The sequence below is a fragment of the Astatotilapia calliptera genome, chromosome 3 (genome assembly GCF_964374335.1).
Source record: "Astatotilapia calliptera chromosome 3, fAstCal68.1, whole genome shotgun sequence".
NCBI classification, from domain to species: domain Eukaryota; kingdom Metazoa; phylum Chordata; class Actinopteri; order Cichliformes; family Cichlidae; genus Astatotilapia; species Astatotilapia calliptera.
Window position 1 is genome coordinate 10,251,533 of NC_137424.1, and position 19,164 is coordinate 10,270,696.

Genomic DNA, 19,164 nt, shown 5'->3' on the forward strand with positions numbered 1-19,164 from the left:
GATTTGGCAGAAATACTATGCCTTAGTAGTAATACTATAACATAAGAGATATACTATGGTTTTGCAGACATACTATGTTTTTGCACAAATACCATGATTTGGCACAAATGCTGTGATTTAGCAGAAATACTATGATTGGGTACAAATACTATCATTTGGCAATAATACTGCATTTTAACAACAACTACTGAGATTTGATTGAAATACTATGATTTAGAAGAAATACTATGGCTCCATACAAATACGATTCTTTGGCACAAATACTATGATTTGGCAAAAGTACTATCATTTAGTACAAATACTATGATTGGGCAGAAGTACTATGTTTCAGTACAAATACTATGATTTGGCAGGAATACTCTGGTTTAGCAGAAATACTCTGATTTAGCAGAAGTACTATCTTTTGGTAAAAATTCCTGCTAAAAGGTACTATTTCTGCGTTTTAGCAGAAATACTGTAATTTGGCATGAATACTATAATTTGGGATAAATACTATGATTTGGCACATATAATATATTCAGCACATATATTATAAAATAACAGAAATATTATGATTTGGCCCCAAAACAATGATTTTGCACAAATACCATGATTTTTGCAAAAATACTATGATTTAGCAGAAATACTATAATTTGGCAAAAGTACTAAGATGTAGTAGAAGTACTTTGCTTTAGCAGAAATACTATGATTGAGGAGTAATACTTAAACATAGGAGAAATATTGATACACAGACACACATACACAGACAGTAAAGGGAACAAGAGCTGTGGAGAGTCTGGGCTTGGTGTAGGTCAGTTAAATAGCTGGGTTTCATTTGACGTAGACGTGACGTCGACGTAAAGCGCGAAATTTGACTGGAGGGCGGAAGTGAAAAAGATCAGCGCAAAATCACAGACAGACAGTACGCAAAATGCCTTTGTCCTGTTGTGTTTACGGATGCTCCAGTAGGTCGACCCGAGAAACTGATAAACGGTATTTTAGGGTACCAAAAATAGCCCAACGAAGAGGAGAAAAATGGAAAATTCTAACCGAAAAACGTAGGAAAAAATGGATTTTAAATTTACGTTTACAGTCGGGAGGAGCAGAGTCTGCCAATGCCCGTGTCTGCAGCGACCACTTCGTCAGAGGTAATGTTATGTTTGCAAACGAACTTATTAGCATTATGTTGTCGTTAAATTCTCGTTTACTTAGTGCTTTTAAGTTAGTAGTCTAATATTGACTTGATTGGGACTATAGGCTGCCCAAGTGCTTTGGATGACGAAGAGTCGGAGGACTGGGCTCCGACGGTCAATCTCGGCTACGAACGAAAACCCAGATCGGAATCAGTTCTCAAACGAGATAAAAGAATGAAGCTTAAGGCAGAACAGCATCGATGTGCAGAGGCGATTTTGGATATGCAACAGACGGCTGAGAGCCCGGATTTGAGCCTAGTGACAGTGGAGAACCCCGAACTGCAGCTTCCAGCTGAGAATCCACAACCAGAAGACTTCAGTGTGAATGAGACATTCACTTATCCAGGTAAGATATTGTGCTGAGATGTAAAACAAACAAGAATCATGTCAAAGAGAAAAAGATGCCATTATCTGTAATGATTATGGTCCAAGTTACATATTACATGTTTGTGATTTTTTAATCACAGAGTAAATCCATACCATTTTATTCAGAAAAAAAGAAAAAGTGGCACTTATTACCGTCAGGCACACACCACAGGTTTTTGTACACTGCTGTGGTTCTTATATTGCCAGATTCCAGACAGTCTCCTTTCACAGATAAGTAAAGATATCCGTAATGTAAGGTTTCTGTGGTGAGAAACATATAAATATATTTTTTGTTTAGACGCAACATGTTTTTTTGTTGATTAAAAAAAATAATTACATTAAATTAACATAGTGAATTAAACACATTACACCAGATTCTAATAGCCCACTAAAAAACTCCTACAGTGAAAATGAGTAAAAATTGAGGTTGCCTCTATTATGCTGATTATGCTCCCCCACTGTTATATTGCAGGCTGTGCGGATGCTGGATGCCAGACAGAGCTGACGATGGATGACATCGAGAAGATGGAGGATGTTTTGAGACAGAACACAGCAGAGCTGGTTGATCTTCGGAGCAAGGCTCTGGACACACAGTTCAGCCAGGAGGCTTTTGAAAAAAATGAAGACAAGACAAAGTTCTACACAGGGCTCCCCAACTTCTTAGTTTTAATTCAGATTTTTGAACTGTGCGAGCCCTATATCACCTCGGGACCTATGTCTTTGTTGTCCAAATTTGAACAATTCATACTAGTTTTGCTGAGGCTGAGACTAAATCTGCCCCTGAAAGATTTAGCTTTCAGGTTCAATATTTCTCTGTCCACTGCTTCTAGAGTTTGGCATAAAGTAATTGACATACTTCATAAAAGGTTAGAGTTCCTAATTGAGTGGCCAGAGCGACATGTTCTTCAAGCTACGATGCCACTGAGTTTCAGACAGGCATTTGGATGTAAAGTGGCTGTGATTGTTGATTGCTTTGAAGTCTTTATTGAGAGACCATCTAATCTTCTTGCACAAGCTCAAACTTGGTCCAACTACAAGCACCATCACACTGTAAAATTTTTGATTGGTGTTGCCCCCCAAGGCTACGTCACTTACATATCTTCTGCCTGGGGAGGGAGAATTAGCGATAAGCAGATCACAATAGAGAGTGGCCTCCTAAAGAACTTGTTACCTGGAGATATTGTCCTTGCAGATCGTGGGTTCAATATTGGCGATAATGTGGGGTTTTACTGTGCTTCACTACAGACACCGGCATTCACTAAAGGGAGAAAACAGCTGTCAGCCTATGAAGTGGCAGAGACAAGGAAAATAGCCAATTTGCGTATCCATGTTGAGCGAGTCATAGGTTTAGTCAGGAGGAAATATCAAATTCTGCAGAGCAGGGCTATGCCAATAGAGAACATGTCCACAAAGCCAGGTGAGACACATGCATTGATCGACAAGATTGGGGTAATTTGTTGTGCCTTATCAAATCTCTCCGAGTCTGTTGTCCCACTGGAGTAAGGGGGGTGGGTGGTAATCAATCAGTTAAAAAAAATTAAATGTCTTGTCACTGTCACGGCTCACAGAAGGGGGTGGAGAGGAAGAGTAGTGTCCAGTATCTGCTGCTTGGCTCTGGTGATAAGTAGAACAGGGTAGAGTAATAGTAGTACCTAAGTCCTGACTCCTGATTAGTCTGTAAATGTTTTCAAATGAAATATTTTTCTCCAACTGTCATATTGTGCTGGCAGTTTGTACAGTATTATACTGTGAGATGGATTGCAATCTATTTTGTTTATTTGTTTAAAAGTCTAATCTTGTAAATAAACCACCAATGTATTATTATGCTGCCTCAATAGCATTTAATCATTGTGTAGTGTTACACAACACTTAAATGACACAATTAAATGTACAATAAAATTAAATGACAATCTGTGCTCTAATGCTACGTCAGAGCAAATACAATAGCCAGAACTCATAATGACTACCATCAGGTCATAACAATATTCAAAATGTCATTATGTTGTCGTCCTTTTATCACATTACACATGTATGTTTGTAACTTGCTGTCCCAGTATTTCTGGGAGTATACTGTTTCTAAAAAAACACTCAACTTTAGGAATCGCATCATCCCAAAACTCAAGGTCAGGCAAAATCCTTTCAACAAATATGTCATTGCGGTTCCACACAACAAAGTCACAGTACTCTGCATTTGCAATGTGAAGCTGTGCCTGAATTTGGTAATAGTAGTCATGAGTTGGGTCCAGTGTGACATTATCCCCGTCACTGATGAGGCAGAAGCCCTTCTCCCCAGCACGCATGCGCAGGTTGACCGCATCTCTCTGAGAGTGTGGGCACTAAAATCACAGTGATGAGAACAACAATCAAGATTTATCTGATGAAACAGTGAAGAAGCAAAGATGATGGGTGTGGTCTGTGTTATCATAATCTCTCATTGCCCAAAACAAATGTCTATTTGAGACAGACAATAAAGCCTCATCTTATCTTAATTGAACAATAGATTAGAAATTAGAAAAGGTATTTCCTGCATTTTTACTCAGTTCACTGATTCTTATGGAAAGATGTCACACCTATGGCCTTGACTACAACAGAGTCAATACCTTAATCTCGCAGATGCCAGTTCCATGACAGTCACAAGTGACTATCCCATCAGGGGTGGACCCCATGTATGGCCACTTGGGGTTCAGCCAGAGACCGCTGTCCATACATGAGAAGCCTGCATGCTCCTGGCTCATAAGCTTCTCATATGCTCCTCTGGCTTGTGCTTCATGTTTGCATCCGTAACTATAAACAGTACACATGCCAAACATGAAAAGGAAATTATTACTTAGTATTGGATGTGTAAAACAGTAAAGTGATGTATTATACAATATGCCATTACCCTAAACTATACTTAGTTCTTACCCTGTATAACCCTAGCCGTATAAGCCTATAACTAACCTCCATCTTCATAACACTTTTTTAGTTACAGTTATGGACAGTTTCATACCCCAAATCTTAACTCTGCCTTACCCTACATCAAACCCTAAATACCTTGTAGCAGCTGTGGTGAACCTATATGCCTCTGGATAGCATATGGCCTTGATCAAGCTCTTTGATGGTTGCTGGGGGTTGGTCTTAAGAACTTGTTTCAGCTTAGAGGGAGTTACGCGTCCAGCTCTTTGCCTAAACCAAATACTGCTTGCACTCTGACTTCGAGTCGCCCTCTCTACAGCCTGGACTTGGGACAATAGAGCACATAATCTTTTTAACATGAAATGCAATATTTACAGTACATTTTGATGATGCATAGCTTACTAATACTAATGTGCAATGGCACTTTATTTGAAGTAACATGTTTATTCATTAACTCTTTCTCAACAGCCTATAGAGAAATCATTATCTAGGTGATGACATGACTGAATAGTTCTACCCTCTATCTGAAAAATGCATCTGAGTGTCATGAGGGATCTAAGGCAATCACACAAATTCTTAGCTGATGAATTCTTAGCTAAAAGAAAACACCCTCTCCCCACTACTACTGAAGTACACCTGCAAAATGCTAGCAGTGCCCTATGCGTATATGTGTGTGTGTGTGTGTGTATGTGTGTGTTCTCATTGCAATAACATCCTACTTAATTAGGCTACTAACCCTGCCATACAATTGCAATGGGCTGCAATCACTTCTCCATCCTCCTTTGCAATTACCCAAGTCTTCAGAGGTGTCTCGTTAGACCTCTGAGAATGGTTTACCTTGAAACAAACAACTGTCACTCTAACGAAGTCCTAAGGATTTGGCATGTTTGTTGACGTTAAAGCCGCTAACGCTAACTGTTAGCGTGTTTAAGATAAAGCAATATAAGAACAAACACTCACCCTTGCAAACACCAAACTGTATCCATCACGGAGACGTTTTGTTCCAAGGTTGTGGACCCACCCGCTGACAAAAAAATTGTACGCCTCCAGACTCTTGAAAGCTTTCATTTGCTCCCTAGTGTAGTAAGAAGTCTGGAGGACCAAGTAGTTGGTGATATCCACAGCGTCGATAGTAGGCAAATCCTTTACTTCTGTGGTGTATTCGGACATTTTCAAAGAATACGGATCACGTCCGATATATTTTTTAACTATCTGTTTATATCTCTCCCGAGAAACGGGGTCTAAAGTTGCACAATAGCTGCTCTCCTGACTCTCCACAGTGTCCTCCATGTTTACTTCCGCCCTCCACTCAAAAATCGCGCTGCCTCCGCACGTCATCAGAACCACGTGACTGCAACCCAAGTATTAGCTGCACCTGCTGTAGTCAGCCCTTACACACACAGACAAAGAGAGAGGTGTGAGTTTTCTTCAGTGTATTTCTGACATTCAGGATTCCCCTTGAACAAATGGCCATAATTTCCTAACCGTAGAGGCTAGAACGGTCATTCAGACATCGTTTTGTTCAGAAGAGATGGGGGAATCTTCAGGTCTTCATAATTCAGAGATAAAATATAAATTATTAAAGATATATGACTTGTAATACATTGTAACTGAGTAGAGGCGAAGCAAAAACTGCCTTGACTTGCTCTCAAACAACCTTTGGTAACTCTAAATCTATATGGAGCATCAAAATCATTCTTTCACCGTAGGAAACAGCAGGCTTTGGTGAACAGTCATGGAAATTTTCAGGGCTCTGTGGAAACCCATCAAAAAGATATGATGAGAGAAAAAAGTGCCTCATTTCCAGAATTTGAAATCTGATGAAATCTGAGCGAGGGACAAATTTCCTACCCTCAAGCAAGTCTAACTCATCTCAGAACGGTAATAGGTGAGAAAATAATTCTTGAATTGTGAGCATCAGGAGTGTCTGAAGATATATCGGGACAAGCCTTATGTCTTAACATCGCTTCGTTAAGGAGATATGACGATTCGAAAATGCCTCTCATTAGAGAGATCCAGCGGTGATTCTGAACAAACTCTCCATTGAGTTCATATGGAGAGTTTTCTGACTTTGTGTTACTCTGAGGAGATTTGCAAAATATCTATGAGTCCCACAACAATGATAGTGACATTTTCTGAAAGCCAGCAAAAATACCTATGTTTTGATGTATAATTTGTGCGGCTTGAGTGGAAATTGAGCAAGTAGCAAGAAGTTGTTTGGACATGAAGAGAAAATTCAAACAGTTTCACTGTCCCCTCTGAGTTAATTGCATAGCAACCATAGCAACGCATGTATTTTCTGAAAAATCACAATTTTGCAACTGAAGACTTAAAGAGAGATAAGATTAAAACGGTAGAAGATCTGAAAAAGCTGAATCATACAGGAATAGCCAAATCATTTGAGAACATTTCAAAGTTTGAATGGAGTTTCTAGGTGAAAGTATGAGGCAGTAGTTAAGTTTCAAAGACAAGAAAGTTTTAGCAGAATTGTGGAAGTTTCCCATTCATTTCAATGGGACAAATTAAAGGAAAAAAGTGTAATTTTTAAAAAGTATAATAGTAATAAACACCAAAAGTCATAGCCCACATTAGCAGAAAGAGCAGAACAGTTTAGAGTTTGAACAGAGAAAATCGGCTGAAAACTGAGGGAGTAGTTAAGCGGCAAAAAACGTACGGAAGCAACCAGAATAAAGTATAATAAAGTATAAAGAGAAACAGGATCTCAATAGTGTGGATGCCTATTAAGGCATCCACACAATAAAACAGTTCACACATTAACATCAAATTCATAAAAGTAACAGATTATGTTCACAGGTAAAAGCCACCAATAAGAGTAAACTGCAGCACATAGGTTATAGCAGGGTAAGACTGTACCACCATGATAAAAGACACCAATAATGGAAAGATAGCAGAGAATTTAATACAATAGGTCACTGCAAGCAAGCCAGCATTTAACTGGTAGAGTTAACTGGCAAGTTTAAAAAGATATGTTTTGAGCCGTGATTTAAAAGAATGAATAGAATCAGACGCCCGGATGCCAATTGGGAGATTGAATAACACTGAAAGAGTTTCTGTTATATTTCCCCTTGAACATCAGCTTATTAGGGCGGCATTAGGAAATAGCCCCCCTCCAAAGAATGAATAAATGAATGATGATGATAATAAAATGATTAAAAAGCAGAGCTCAGAGTGGTAGAATGGTCAAACATGGATCCACGGGTGGTTCAACTGCATTTGGTGACGTGACTAAAGCAAATCTTTCAAATAATCCCACCATCAACGGGATGTTGTCTCCTTTACTACGGTTACTTTACTTGGTCACCGTGTGAATTTCTTTGAAATGAACCAAATTCTTTTATTTGTTGGTTGTTGCATATTTAACCTCTACAGTCAGGAAAGGAGGAGATGAGGCCTCAACAATGTTGGGTTGTAGCTGTGGTTCAGGTTAGCGTGAGTGTCCATGGAATAAATGTAAGTCAGTGAACTGGAAACATGACTGTGTTCAAACTTTGTTTTCCTTTTTATAATGAGTCTAATCAAAGGTGGACAGAAGTATCTCCACTTTGACTTTTCTGTGTCACCATCAGAGCTTCTGCACAGTGTGGAGAAAGATCCAGAAGCAGAGCTGGACTGCAGACAGCCAGTCAGAGCAGCTGTGTACAAAGTAAGACTGAACATCTGTCTGCTGATGGACTCATTTCTGAAAACTGGACTTCTTGTGTTGTTCAGACATTGAAGAGTTTTCTTTCTCTTTAGTCTCATTGTTTTTCTTTCTTTCAGCAGATGTTGGTCTGCAGGAGGTTTTAGATGAACATAAGATCAGTCTGAGGAGGAGATGTGAACATGTGACTGAAGGAAGTGATGAAACAGGAAGTAGAACCCTCCTCAACAGGATCTACACTGAGCTCTACATCACAGAGGGACAGAGTGAAGAGGTTCATACCCAACATGAGGTGAGGCAGCTGGAGACAGCTTCCAAGATGGATGCCCTCCATGACGCTCCAATCAGGTGCCAGGACATCTTTAAAGCCTTACCTGACCAACAGAGACCCATCAGAGTGGTTCTGACCAACGGCGTGGCTGGTGTTGGAAAAACCTTCTCAGTGCAGAAGTTCACTCTGGACTGGGCAGAGGGCTTGGAGAACCAACATGTCAGTGTGGTGGTTCTGCTTTCATTCAGGGAGCTGAACCTGATCAGACATGAGCAGTATAGTCTTCTGGAGCTGCTCCATGTTTTCCATCCAACATTACAGAAGGTCACAGCAGAGAAGCTGGCTGTCTCTCAGCTTTTGTTCATCTTTGACGGCCTGGATGAAAGCAGACTTTCGTTGGATTTCACCAACGGGAAGCTGCTGTCTGATGTCACACAGAAGTCATCAGTCAGCCAGCTGCTGACAAACCTCATCCAGGGGAATCTGCTTCCCTCGGCTCTCGTCTGGATAACTTCCCGACCCGCAGCAGCCAATCAGATCCCTCCTACATGTGTTGACAGGCTAACAGAAGTACGAGGCTTCACTGACGCCCAGAAGGAGGAGTACTTCAGGAGGAGATTCAGTGATGAAGAGCTGTCCAGCAGAATCATCTCCCACATGAAGACATCCAGGAGCCTCCACATCATGTGTAGTATCCCAGTCTTCTGCTGGATCACTGCTACAGTTCTGGAGCACATGTTGACTACAGAGCAGAGAGGAGAGCTGCCCAAGACCCTGACTGACATGTACTCACACTTCCTACTGGTTCAGACAAAGAGGAAGAAGAACAAGTACCATGAGGGACACGAGACGAGTCCACAGGAGCTGACGGAGGCTGACAGGGAAGTTCTTCTGAAGCTGGGGAGGCTGGCGTTTGAACATCTGGAGAAAGGAAACATCATGTTCTACCAAGAAGACCTGGAGCAGTGTGGTCTGGATGTGACAGAGGCCTTGGTGTACTCAGGAGTTTGTACAGAGATCTTCAAAAGAGTGTGTGATCTTCCAGAAACCAGTCTACTGCTTTGTTCATCTGAGCATTCAGGAGTTTCTGGCTGCTGTCTACATGTTCCACTGTCACACCAACAGGAAGACAGAGGTGGTAGAAGATTTTCTAGGGAATGTCAGAGGAGAATACAAAATCAGATCTTTCTTTAAGAACATGTTCAAGTCTTATAGCTTCACATCACTGGATGTCTTTTTAACTAAAGTCATGTCTAAATCCCTCCAGAGTAAAAATGGCCACCTGGACCTGTTTGTTCGCTTCCTTCATGGCCTCTGTCTGGAGTCCAACCAGAGACTCTTAGTAGGTCTGCTGGGTCAGATAGAGATCAGTCCAGGAACCATCCAGAGAGTCATCAACAACTTGAAGGAGATGAACAGTGATGAAATCTCTCCTGACAGAAGCATCAACATCTTCCACTGTCTGATGGAGATGAACCACCTCTCATTATTTCAGGAGATCCAAGAGTTCCTGAAGTCAGAGAACAGATCAGAGAAGAGACTCTCTGACATCCAGTGCTCAGCTCTGGCCTTCATGCTGCAGATGTCAGAGGAGGTTCTGGATGAGTTGGACCTGCAGAAGTACAACACATCAGTGCGGGGACGACTGAGACTGATTCCAGCTGTGAGGAACTGCAGAAAGGCTGGGTGAGTCCAGATGTGATCATTAACATCATTGATCAGTGTAGGTTAGTAGTTTAATGTTGAAAATAAAATCAGATTGTAACCACAAAGTGTTTGTGTCCGTACGCTGCAACCTTCCACACCATTCCTTTATTGTACAGACTCAGCAGCAGCTCCATGGATCCCAAATCCAAGAGTGGAGAACAGATTTGAAGTGTGTCACATCCATGCAGTCACAGCTGTTTCCACCATGTTTCCACTGATATTAATCCTGTTCAATGACACGTTTCATATCAGTGAATATGTTCTTTAGGACGTCCACTGACATGTTTAAGTGTCCTGCTGGAAATCACTCAAATCATCCATGAAATCCATGAAAAATCCTTTTAGTGTTTCTAACTTCACCCTCTGTCCTCTCTCTCTCTCCATCCTCCTCACTGCTTCTTTCACTGATAATCACACAAACATCGTATTCAGCTACAAAATAACACAATAACATCATCTGATGATCATTATTATAAGAGCAGGATCCATATTTGATATCAGAGTAACACACTGCTTGGTTATGTGCAGTCATCATCAGTGACTGTGGGTCAAACAGAAGCTCTCTGATTGGTTGCTGACCTTGGTCACCTGTCCACTCTCACCTGTTTGTGTTTGCTCTCTCTTTGCTGTCTCCATCCTCTCTCTCCTTTCTCTCCCTCTCTGTCTTTGTACGTCACTCAGGTCCAATGGAAACAGTGACATTTACAAACCAATCAAAGACAAACTGATCCATGTCAGGTTATAACAATATCCAAAGTGAATACAGGCTGCTGCTGGACACAGACAGGTAACATCATTGTGACTTGCTGTCACCTGGATCTGGACTCATAAACACTGAAGCCCTGAACAGGAATACAAATCATTTTCTGCCAACTAGCGACACACCAGCAGATAATGGCTCAGAAAGCTAAAATGAGCCAATCATTTCTGTGTTTAGTTCCCCTGAAATCAGATCTGATATCAGCAGCTCTGAGTTCATTCATCATTGTCCATTGTCCATTGTCCAGTGATGAGATTTCTGCTCCGTTTGGTAACAGTCAGCAGATTTTTCCTGCGTGTGGACGTGAACAGTCGTACCTGACAGCAGGTAGCAAACAGAGATCATCTTTCCAGCTGGAACTCTTCACTGAGCTGAACTCATTCAAAATGTTCTGGAGTCAAAACAGGAAACAGTCCAAATGTGTGTCTTCACTCTGACTCTGGATCAGATCTCAGTGACAGACTGTGGACATTATGGAAGCCTAAATGTGACACCATCTTCCTCCTTCATCTGCAGATTAAAGCCAAACAAAGATTCTCATTAAAGGTCTGCAGGTCTGAGAGAGACTCAATCGTTGTGTCATGTCAAACACAGTAAGAGGAGCTGAAGCACAGATGTGAAGAGCAGATTCATCAGATTATGACCTCACTCTATTTTGTCTTCATATACATTCAGTCTGTGTTTATAATGCAGATTTTCTGCTTTTATAATAACACATTTTATATTTTCTATCATCACAGACTGACTCAGTGTGGACTCTCAGACTCTCACTGTGAAGTTGTGGCCTCAGCTCTGAAGTCCAACCCCTCCCATCTGACAGAGCTGGACATGAGTAGAAACTACAACCTGCAGGATTCAGGTGTGAAGCTTCTGTGTGCTGGACTGGAGAGTCCAAACTGTCGACTGGAGACTCTGAGGTGAGTTCACTGACTGCGGCTCTTGTTGTTTTTCTATATTTCAGGTCTTTGATTGATGTTTGAAACTTTCTTTAGTTCCTAAATGTTCAGGATGTTTCTGAGGACAAATATGAAGAAGTTTGAGTGCTTTCAGAAATGTTGTCTTTCCAAACGACTGAACAGCAGTTTTTCCTTTTGGTTCCAAACAGAAGTGACAGACTTGAGCAGGGTTCATTTAAAGGTTGACAGAAGTGGAGTGGTGACGGGGAGATGTTTGACAGGACAGTGTTTCAGCCTCCACAGGTTCATGTTGTGCTCCATCAGTTAGTGAAGATGAAGTCAGTGCTGATGAGGCTGTAGAGTGTGTGAGGGATGTGAATGAGGATGATGAAGATCTGATGATAGCAGATAAAAACAGGCTGCAGAGACTTTGAGCCATAAAGGGCACACAGTGTGTGTACAGAACAGCTGAAATCATTATGGAGGCCTCACTGGGATATGGAAGCATCACAGTACAGCTTCAGTGAAGCATTAAAGTCTCTGATATGAGATGAGAAATGAAGCAGCCAGAGCTTTTTCATGAGTGGAAATCCACTGTGACTGTGAGCTGCTGCTACAGCCTCCAGATTAGCCAGCAGCTCATCCTGCTCAACATTTCCTCACCAACTTTAATGGAAGTGTGATGTTTCAGCTGGAGTGATGGTCAGGGTGGCCTCCCTCTCCTCTTCTTCTCCTCTTCCTCTTTCATTTGTAAAGCCACATCTGCTGCTTTCATTCATTTGGAAGTCCTGTAGCTGAGTTTGGGAGAGACTAACAGCCTCGGCAGCAGATGGGAGAAAGGCTGTAACACCACCACTTTACTCTGTTCTACCTGTCACATCATTTTATCAGGAAACAAATATGCTCATGTTCTTACTATGTTTGTCTTGAAGATGTAAGAAGATCACATGGTGCTTTTTATTATTGTGTTGGTTTGTTTCCTGTCTCTTGGATGGAGCCCAGCTGTGCGTGGCCCCTGGGCCTGTGGTCAGAGTGTGTGCTGGATAATCTGGCCCAGGATGAGGCCAAACTGACATGGGATGAAATGTCTGTCACATAATTGAGCTTAGTGTAGTTTCATTTCTGCACAATTTAAAACAACCAAAACTTTGTTCTGTCTTTTCTATGTTATACTGTAGACTTTCTTTGATACTGTGTCCAAAAGGAGCAGCTTTTACTTTGAAGGGGAGCCGTCTCTGTTTCCTCTTCAGGTTGGATGATGGAAGCAAATGAGTGTGTGATGTTCTTTCAGTGTTGCACTTTGTAGACGCTCCCTGAGCACTGGTCTCACAGCCAGCTGCACATAGAGACCAGTGTTGTTAGTCCAGGTCAGAAGATGACTTGTTGGAATGAAAATGAGCTTGTAGTTTGTCTGCTTTAATAATGTGACTGGAAAAAGGTGTTGGACTTCAAATATGTCCATTTCTTTCACACTTCACCTTTAAAAGTGAAGCCTTGTGGTTCCTGGAAGGAAAAACATAACTTTTTCAAGTCTTTGTCCTGTTTTTATGATAAATGTACGACTTTAATGTGAAACATTCAGAGTTTTTTCTCTTGTTGTGTTTGTTTGAAGCTGCTTCCTGTTGGCTTCAGCTGTTTGGAGTTTCCATTTTCTAAACTTCTACATTCTGAACCTTCTTCAGCTCTGAACAGATGATGAAACACTGAATGATTTCGAGCTCACACTTTGTCTAATAAACTTACAGCTTTCATTCTTTATACAGATTGAGTGACTGTGGTTTGTCAAAGATCAGCTGTGATTATCTGGCAGCAGCACTGAAGTCCAACCCCTCCCATCTGAGAGAGCTGGACCTGAGCTCCAACAACAAGCTGCAGGATTCAGGAGTGAAGCATCTGTGTGGTTTCCTGGAGAGTCCAGGATGTGGACTTGAAACTCTGAGGTCAGTCAGCATGTTTTAGTTGTGCTGAGATGAATATGATGTGAAAGTTGTACTGACACTAAACTGCAGACATCAGGCTGATATTATACTGATCCACACTGAGGATCTTCATGGTAAAGTCTGTTTTCTTCTTCTCTGGTTTAATCCATTGACTGCAGCAGAACAATGTTCACATTTCAAACCTTCAAAGAAGAAGAAAAATCCTCCACTGGATAATTCACTGTGAAACTCTCCAACTCTTCATTCCACCTTAAAGTCTGTCTGACACTGAAATCCAAAGCAAAATGTGCTTTTGCTTTACAGACAGCAGTCCAACACAAACATACACACATCATCCAAAACACAGTCCAACATCCAAATCTCCTCCACTGCCAGCATGAATGATGGGAAAGAGAAGGAGGAACACTCTGACATTCAGGGTTAGAATGAGTTTCATGAAGCAGACTGTGAAGATCAAAGCTGCATTAGAAAGCTTACATGAATGAATGAGTGGACAGAAGTGGACAGAGATCATCTGAAGCACTTCAAAGGCTTTAAATCAGCACATTTCTCTTTATTCTTTATCAACTCTGTTAGTTTCTCTCAGTTTTCTGAGGAATGAAGCCAACAGCAGGCTAATAAGATGCTGACCAATAGGTTTCTATTAAAGGTTGTAATTTGTATATGAAAAAGTGCTTTGGCTCAGCAGGGATCAGTTTACAGGTAGAATACAGCTGCTGGATGGGATTAGCATGTCATAGCTATCTACCAAACTGCTAACTGGGGGATTTCAGGCCATCTATGGATCATTTTTGCTAACTGTTTATTCAGCTTAGGCTCACAGGGCTGCAGCCTGTGCCCTAGCTGTCATAGGGCAAGAGGCGTGGTCCACCTGCACAGGTGAGCAGTCCATCACAGGGCCAACAGAGAGAGACAGAGAAGCACTCTCTCACATCCACACCTACAGCCAATTTAGAAGCACCAATGAACCTAAGCAGCATTTCATTGGACTGTGGGAGAACATCCAACCTCCACAGAAAGGCCAACAAGCTTCAACCTACAACCTTCTTGCTTTAAGGCACTAGTGCTAACCACTTTTCCCCATTTCAGCCCAAATCCTGCATCTTCCTGTTTCTGACTCCAGGCCAGCTCCACTAACACTTTCTCATCAGACACTGCCACCTAGTGGAGGAAGTCTTAGTTCCATTTGAAGCTTCAGATTACAGTTAGTTCCTTTACAAAGAGGTGGAGGTGGTGGGGCCACAGCACCATCATCACTGAGTGCCATAGGACACTTAACCTTTGTTTCCATATGCTGGGAACTTCCTGTTGTTCCAAGGAGGACTGGAAAATGTGTGAAAATCTCCCAGTCAGTTCCTCACAGCACACTTCAATCATTTCCCTCCCACAGCATCAGGACCAGGGCTTTTTCTCTCTTTGGTCCCACTAAGAGATTTCCACACAAACACCTCATCAGTGGGACTCTCAAAGCTACCAGCCCTTTGCTACAATCACAAAGCTCTTCATTGAAATCAATGATATCAAAGCTGGAATCAAATGAGTCCAAGTCTTCTGCTGATTCAGCATCACATTCATCTTTGCTCCTTGTCCTGCATCCCCACCATGGACTTCATTCCTTTCCAAGCCAGCCTTGAGTGTCCTTTATTCAGCTCATCCTCTGCTTTACTTTTACACCTGATTTTAGCTGCTTTATCTCTCTTTCAACAAGTTTCTGTGCCTCAATCTTTTTCTTCTCTCCCTCATAACAAGACAGCTTCTTCTGCCTGAGAACATGTTGGAGTGATTTACTAATCCAGGGCTGCTTATTGAGGAAAATACTTCCTGTTTCCAAAGTAATCCCCATTTTTCCCAGAAAGAAATCTCAGTAGAAATCGATGATCTAAGTGAGAACATGAGCCTTTAAAAAGTCCCAGTGGGTGCAGTCAAAGCAGTCCCTCAGTCCCAGTATAGAGTCTTTGGTCCAGACTGGAACAACTGTGTGCCCAGTTTGAGCTCTCTTCAGTCCTGTGACCTGACAGACCCAGAGGGGCCATCACATCACATTTAGAAGCTCCCCTAATGGAGCCACAACACATGTCCAATACTTAGTCTGTCTTGTTGGACCAACTGGAAGAAATGATTCAAGGACTTAGTCACAGAACAGAGATTCAAATCTCCAAATTCCAACTGGCTGCATCAGGACATATAGTCTGAAACTCTGCACAGTTTCCTGTTTGAAGCTGCTTCCTGTTGGCTTCAGCTGTTTGGAGTTTCCATTTTCTAAACTTCTACATTCTGAACCTTCTTCAGCTCTGAACATATGATCAAACACTGAATGATTTCAAGCTCACACTTTGTCTAATAAACTTACATCTTTCATTCTTTATACAGATTGTGGGACTGTAGTTTGTCAGAGATCAGCTGTGATTATCTGGCAGCAGCGCTGAAGTCCAACCCCTCCCATCTGAGAGAGCTGGAGCTGTGGGGAAACTACCTGAAGTATCCAGATGTGAAGCAGCTGTCTGATCTTCAGCAGAGTCCAGACTACAGACTGGAGACTCTGGGGTCAGTAGAGTGATGGAGTGAGTGGGTGGTGCTGTCAGCAGTATTGTACTAAACACAGTCAGTATGAAACAAAGATCCAGTGTTTCCTGTAAAGCTGCAGCTTCTCAGTGAAGCTGTGAGAGGAGAATGGTGACAGGCTTCAGGATTGGACACAAACACTTCCTGTTTCTGACCATCATGGTCACCATAGTAACGGCTGACACGCTCTGATCAAACACTGTTGTTAGATATTTTAGTATTATGGGAGCATGTACTGGGTACTTTTTTTTGATGATATTAGAACAGAAGATTCTGTGACTCAACATGGCTCTTTATGTTAACCTCATTTACTCTTGCTTTGTCAACTCAAGATTTTATGGTGTGAAAGTAGATACTAAGGTTGAAGGGAAAACACCAACAAATCACTCTTTTACTTATCACTCCCTTGCAGAAGATATTTATGTGAAGACCATCTGGGTTGTGTCAGAACTCACGGATGTAGGAGACCTCTGTATAAGATTTATAGGCCTTGAGAGTGCATCTTAATGCAATTGTAGAACAAAGGATTCCAACTGTCTAGTGTTTAACGGACCTGTCAAAGGTATGTTGAGATACGATTGTAGAAGGCCTCTTTCAGAGCTGGGGGACCTTCCTTATATTTTTTTAACTTGAAACTTGTTGACACACAAACTTTCTGCCTATAAATACCGCTGCACAAAGGAATAAAACTTTGAGTTGATTTTGGGAAAGCAATCTTAACAGTCTCTGTATCATTTTGTTCTCCTAACTGCTCCCGACGTCGTAACTAACCCGCTGACGGCATATCTGAGTGCTACTTGAGAATATATTGCTGAGTGTTACTTAAGAATAATTTTGAATTTTATAGGGTAAAGACAAAACTTTGCTTATAGACGCCCACGCCTCGGGGAAACCCGATCCACGGACCAGATCCGGGACGGAGTTTCTTTCAACTGTCAACAGCCAATCAGCTCTCTGAACAAAGCAGCATGCAGACCAATGACTGCATTCATTTCCAAGTTTAAAGCAGTGAAGAACATAGTCTGTAGGTGAGGAAGAATTTAGTGAGAGCAGATGTTTGGATGGAATTCCTCCAGTTAACAGCTGGAACCATCCATCTGGATTGTTGGGCTTGTTGTTGGGGTTCCTACAGAGCTCAGAGTGGACACACCAAGGTTCTTCTAATGAATGAAAGTCCAAACTCAAACTAGGAGGGAAAAACATTTTCATCAACTTCAATAAAAATCCAAAGATTAGAAAAAGTGAAGCAACAATGAGTCCTAGTACAGTCCCAGCACTGAAGTCCCTGCTGCTCTTTGTACTGGATGTGCTGCATCACTGACTGACAGCTGATGAAGAGTCTCTGGAAACACTCGTTTATCTCCTCTGCTCTTCCTTCTTCTCTCTGCAGGTGGAGCTGGTGATGGTAAACAGGGCGGTGTGTGTGCTGAGAGAGGAGGAGCTGTGTCCTGATGATCCAGAGAGGTTGAAGCAGCAGCAGCTTGTGTGTAGAGACGCTCTGACTGGGCCATGTTACTGGGAGGTGGAGAGGAGAGCTTCATCCAGCAGTGACTGACAGAGGAATGAGAAGAAGTGCAGATGACTGTCAGTGCTGCAGAGTGAACTGCTCTGAGAACAGCTCCACTGTCAGACACAATGTAGAGTCCAGCATCATCCCTGTGTGTCCCTCTGGATCTGACAGAGGATCATCAGTGTATCTGGACTGCTCTGCTGCTGCTCTGTCCTTCTACAGTCTCTGCACAGTCTCTGTCTGACTCTGGCTTCAGACCCTCCTGGATCAAACTCACCTGGAAAGACTTTCAAACAACACTCAAGATTTGAATACAGAATATATTTGATATATACTGTAGATGTACTGTAGAGTTGCAGTTTGTCACTTGTAAATACAGTCTGTGAGCAGCTGTGAGCTGAAAGATCTTTCTAGAAACACGAAATGTTTTCACTCTTCTGTTGCTTTTTCATATATTTCCACAACATTAATATTGATCCCACCTGTCTCACCTGTTTCATGCTCTTATACATAATAACAGGACACGTGTGATCTGAGCGCTGCTGTGGTTGCTGTGCTGCACGTCTTCATTTAGATAACAGAGACATCTAGTGGTTCAGAGGGAGAACTGCAGGAGGTGGAGCTGTGTTTTAGCATGGAAAACTTTTTTATTTTTATCTCGGGGTCTTGTTCGCGAGTGATGGGAGAAGGGAACCGGAGATCGACAGATGGATTGGGGCTGCAGCTGCAGTAATGCTGACGCTGCACTGGTCCGTCGTGGTGAAGAGGGAGCTGAGTGTAAAAGCGAAGCTCTCAATTTACCGGTCGATCTACGTCCCTACCCTCACCTATGGCCACGAGCTGTGGGTAGTGACCGAAAGAACGAGATCGCGGATACAAGCGGCAGAAATGAGCTTCCTCCGAAGGGTGGCTGGCCTCTCCCTTAGAGATAGGGTGAGAAGTTCGGCCATCCGGGAGGGGCTCAGAGTAGAGCCGCTGCTGCTCCACATCGAAAGGAGCCAGCTGAGGTGGTTCGGGCATCTGACAAGGATGCCCCCTGGGCGCCTCCTGGGTGGGCTGTTCCAGGCATGTCCCACCGGGAGGAGGCCCCGGGGCAGACCCAGGACACGCTGGAGAGATTATATCTCTCGGCTGGCCTGGGAACGCCTTGGTGTTCCCCCGGATAAGCTGGAGGAGGTGGCTGGGCAGAGGGAGGTCTGGGCCTCTTTGCTTAGGCTGCTGCCCCCGCGACCCGGCCTCGGATAAAGCGGATGAAGATGGATGGATGGATGGGACTGACAAACAGTTTCAAGCTGATTTGGTTGACATGCGTGAATATTCTGCGGATAATGATAATGTTAGGTACTTATTGACATGCATAGATGTGTTTTCTAAGTATGCATGGGTTAGGTGCCTTGAAACCAAGACAGGACAGGCTGTTGCTG

General features: G+C 42.5%; 2 protein-coding genes and 1 long non-coding RNA gene across 3 annotated transcripts; 2 read left to right on the forward strand and 1 right to left on the reverse strand.

The window, feature by feature from the left end:
* The first annotated feature begins 795 nt into the window (after positions 1–795).
* On the forward strand, positions 796–3,362 carry LOC113016033 (uncharacterized). Its single transcript, XM_026158487.2, has 3 exons — positions 796–1,127; positions 1,237–1,518; positions 2,011–3,362. Exons 1-3 carry the CDS (start codon positions 911–913, stop codon positions 3,039–3,041), a joined length of 1,530 nt encoding a protein of 509 aa, XP_026014272.1. The 5' UTR covers positions 796–910; the 3' UTR covers positions 3,042–3,362.
* On the reverse strand, positions 3,357–4,667 carry LOC145425192 (uncharacterized). The gene is made up of 2 exons (XR_013905853.1): positions 4,139–4,667; positions 3,357–3,874 (listed from the first exon to the last, which is right to left on the reverse strand). It is a non-coding gene; the product is annotated as an uncharacterized LOC145425192 (long non-coding RNA).
* A 3,262-nt stretch (positions 4,668–7,929) lies between these two features.
* LOC113015945 (protein NLRC3-like) lies at positions 7,930–18,227 on the forward strand. The gene is made up of 7 exons (XM_080294770.1): positions 7,930–8,097; positions 8,214–9,503; positions 9,613–10,051; positions 11,573–11,749; positions 13,492–13,668; positions 16,039–16,212; positions 17,621–18,227. Exons 2-7 carry the CDS (start codon positions 8,414–8,416, stop codon positions 17,631–17,633), a joined length of 2,070 nt encoding a protein of 689 aa, XP_080150896.1. The 5' UTR covers positions 7,930–8,097; positions 8,214–8,413; the 3' UTR covers positions 17,634–18,227.
* Positions 18,228–19,164: the final 937 nt, after the last annotated feature.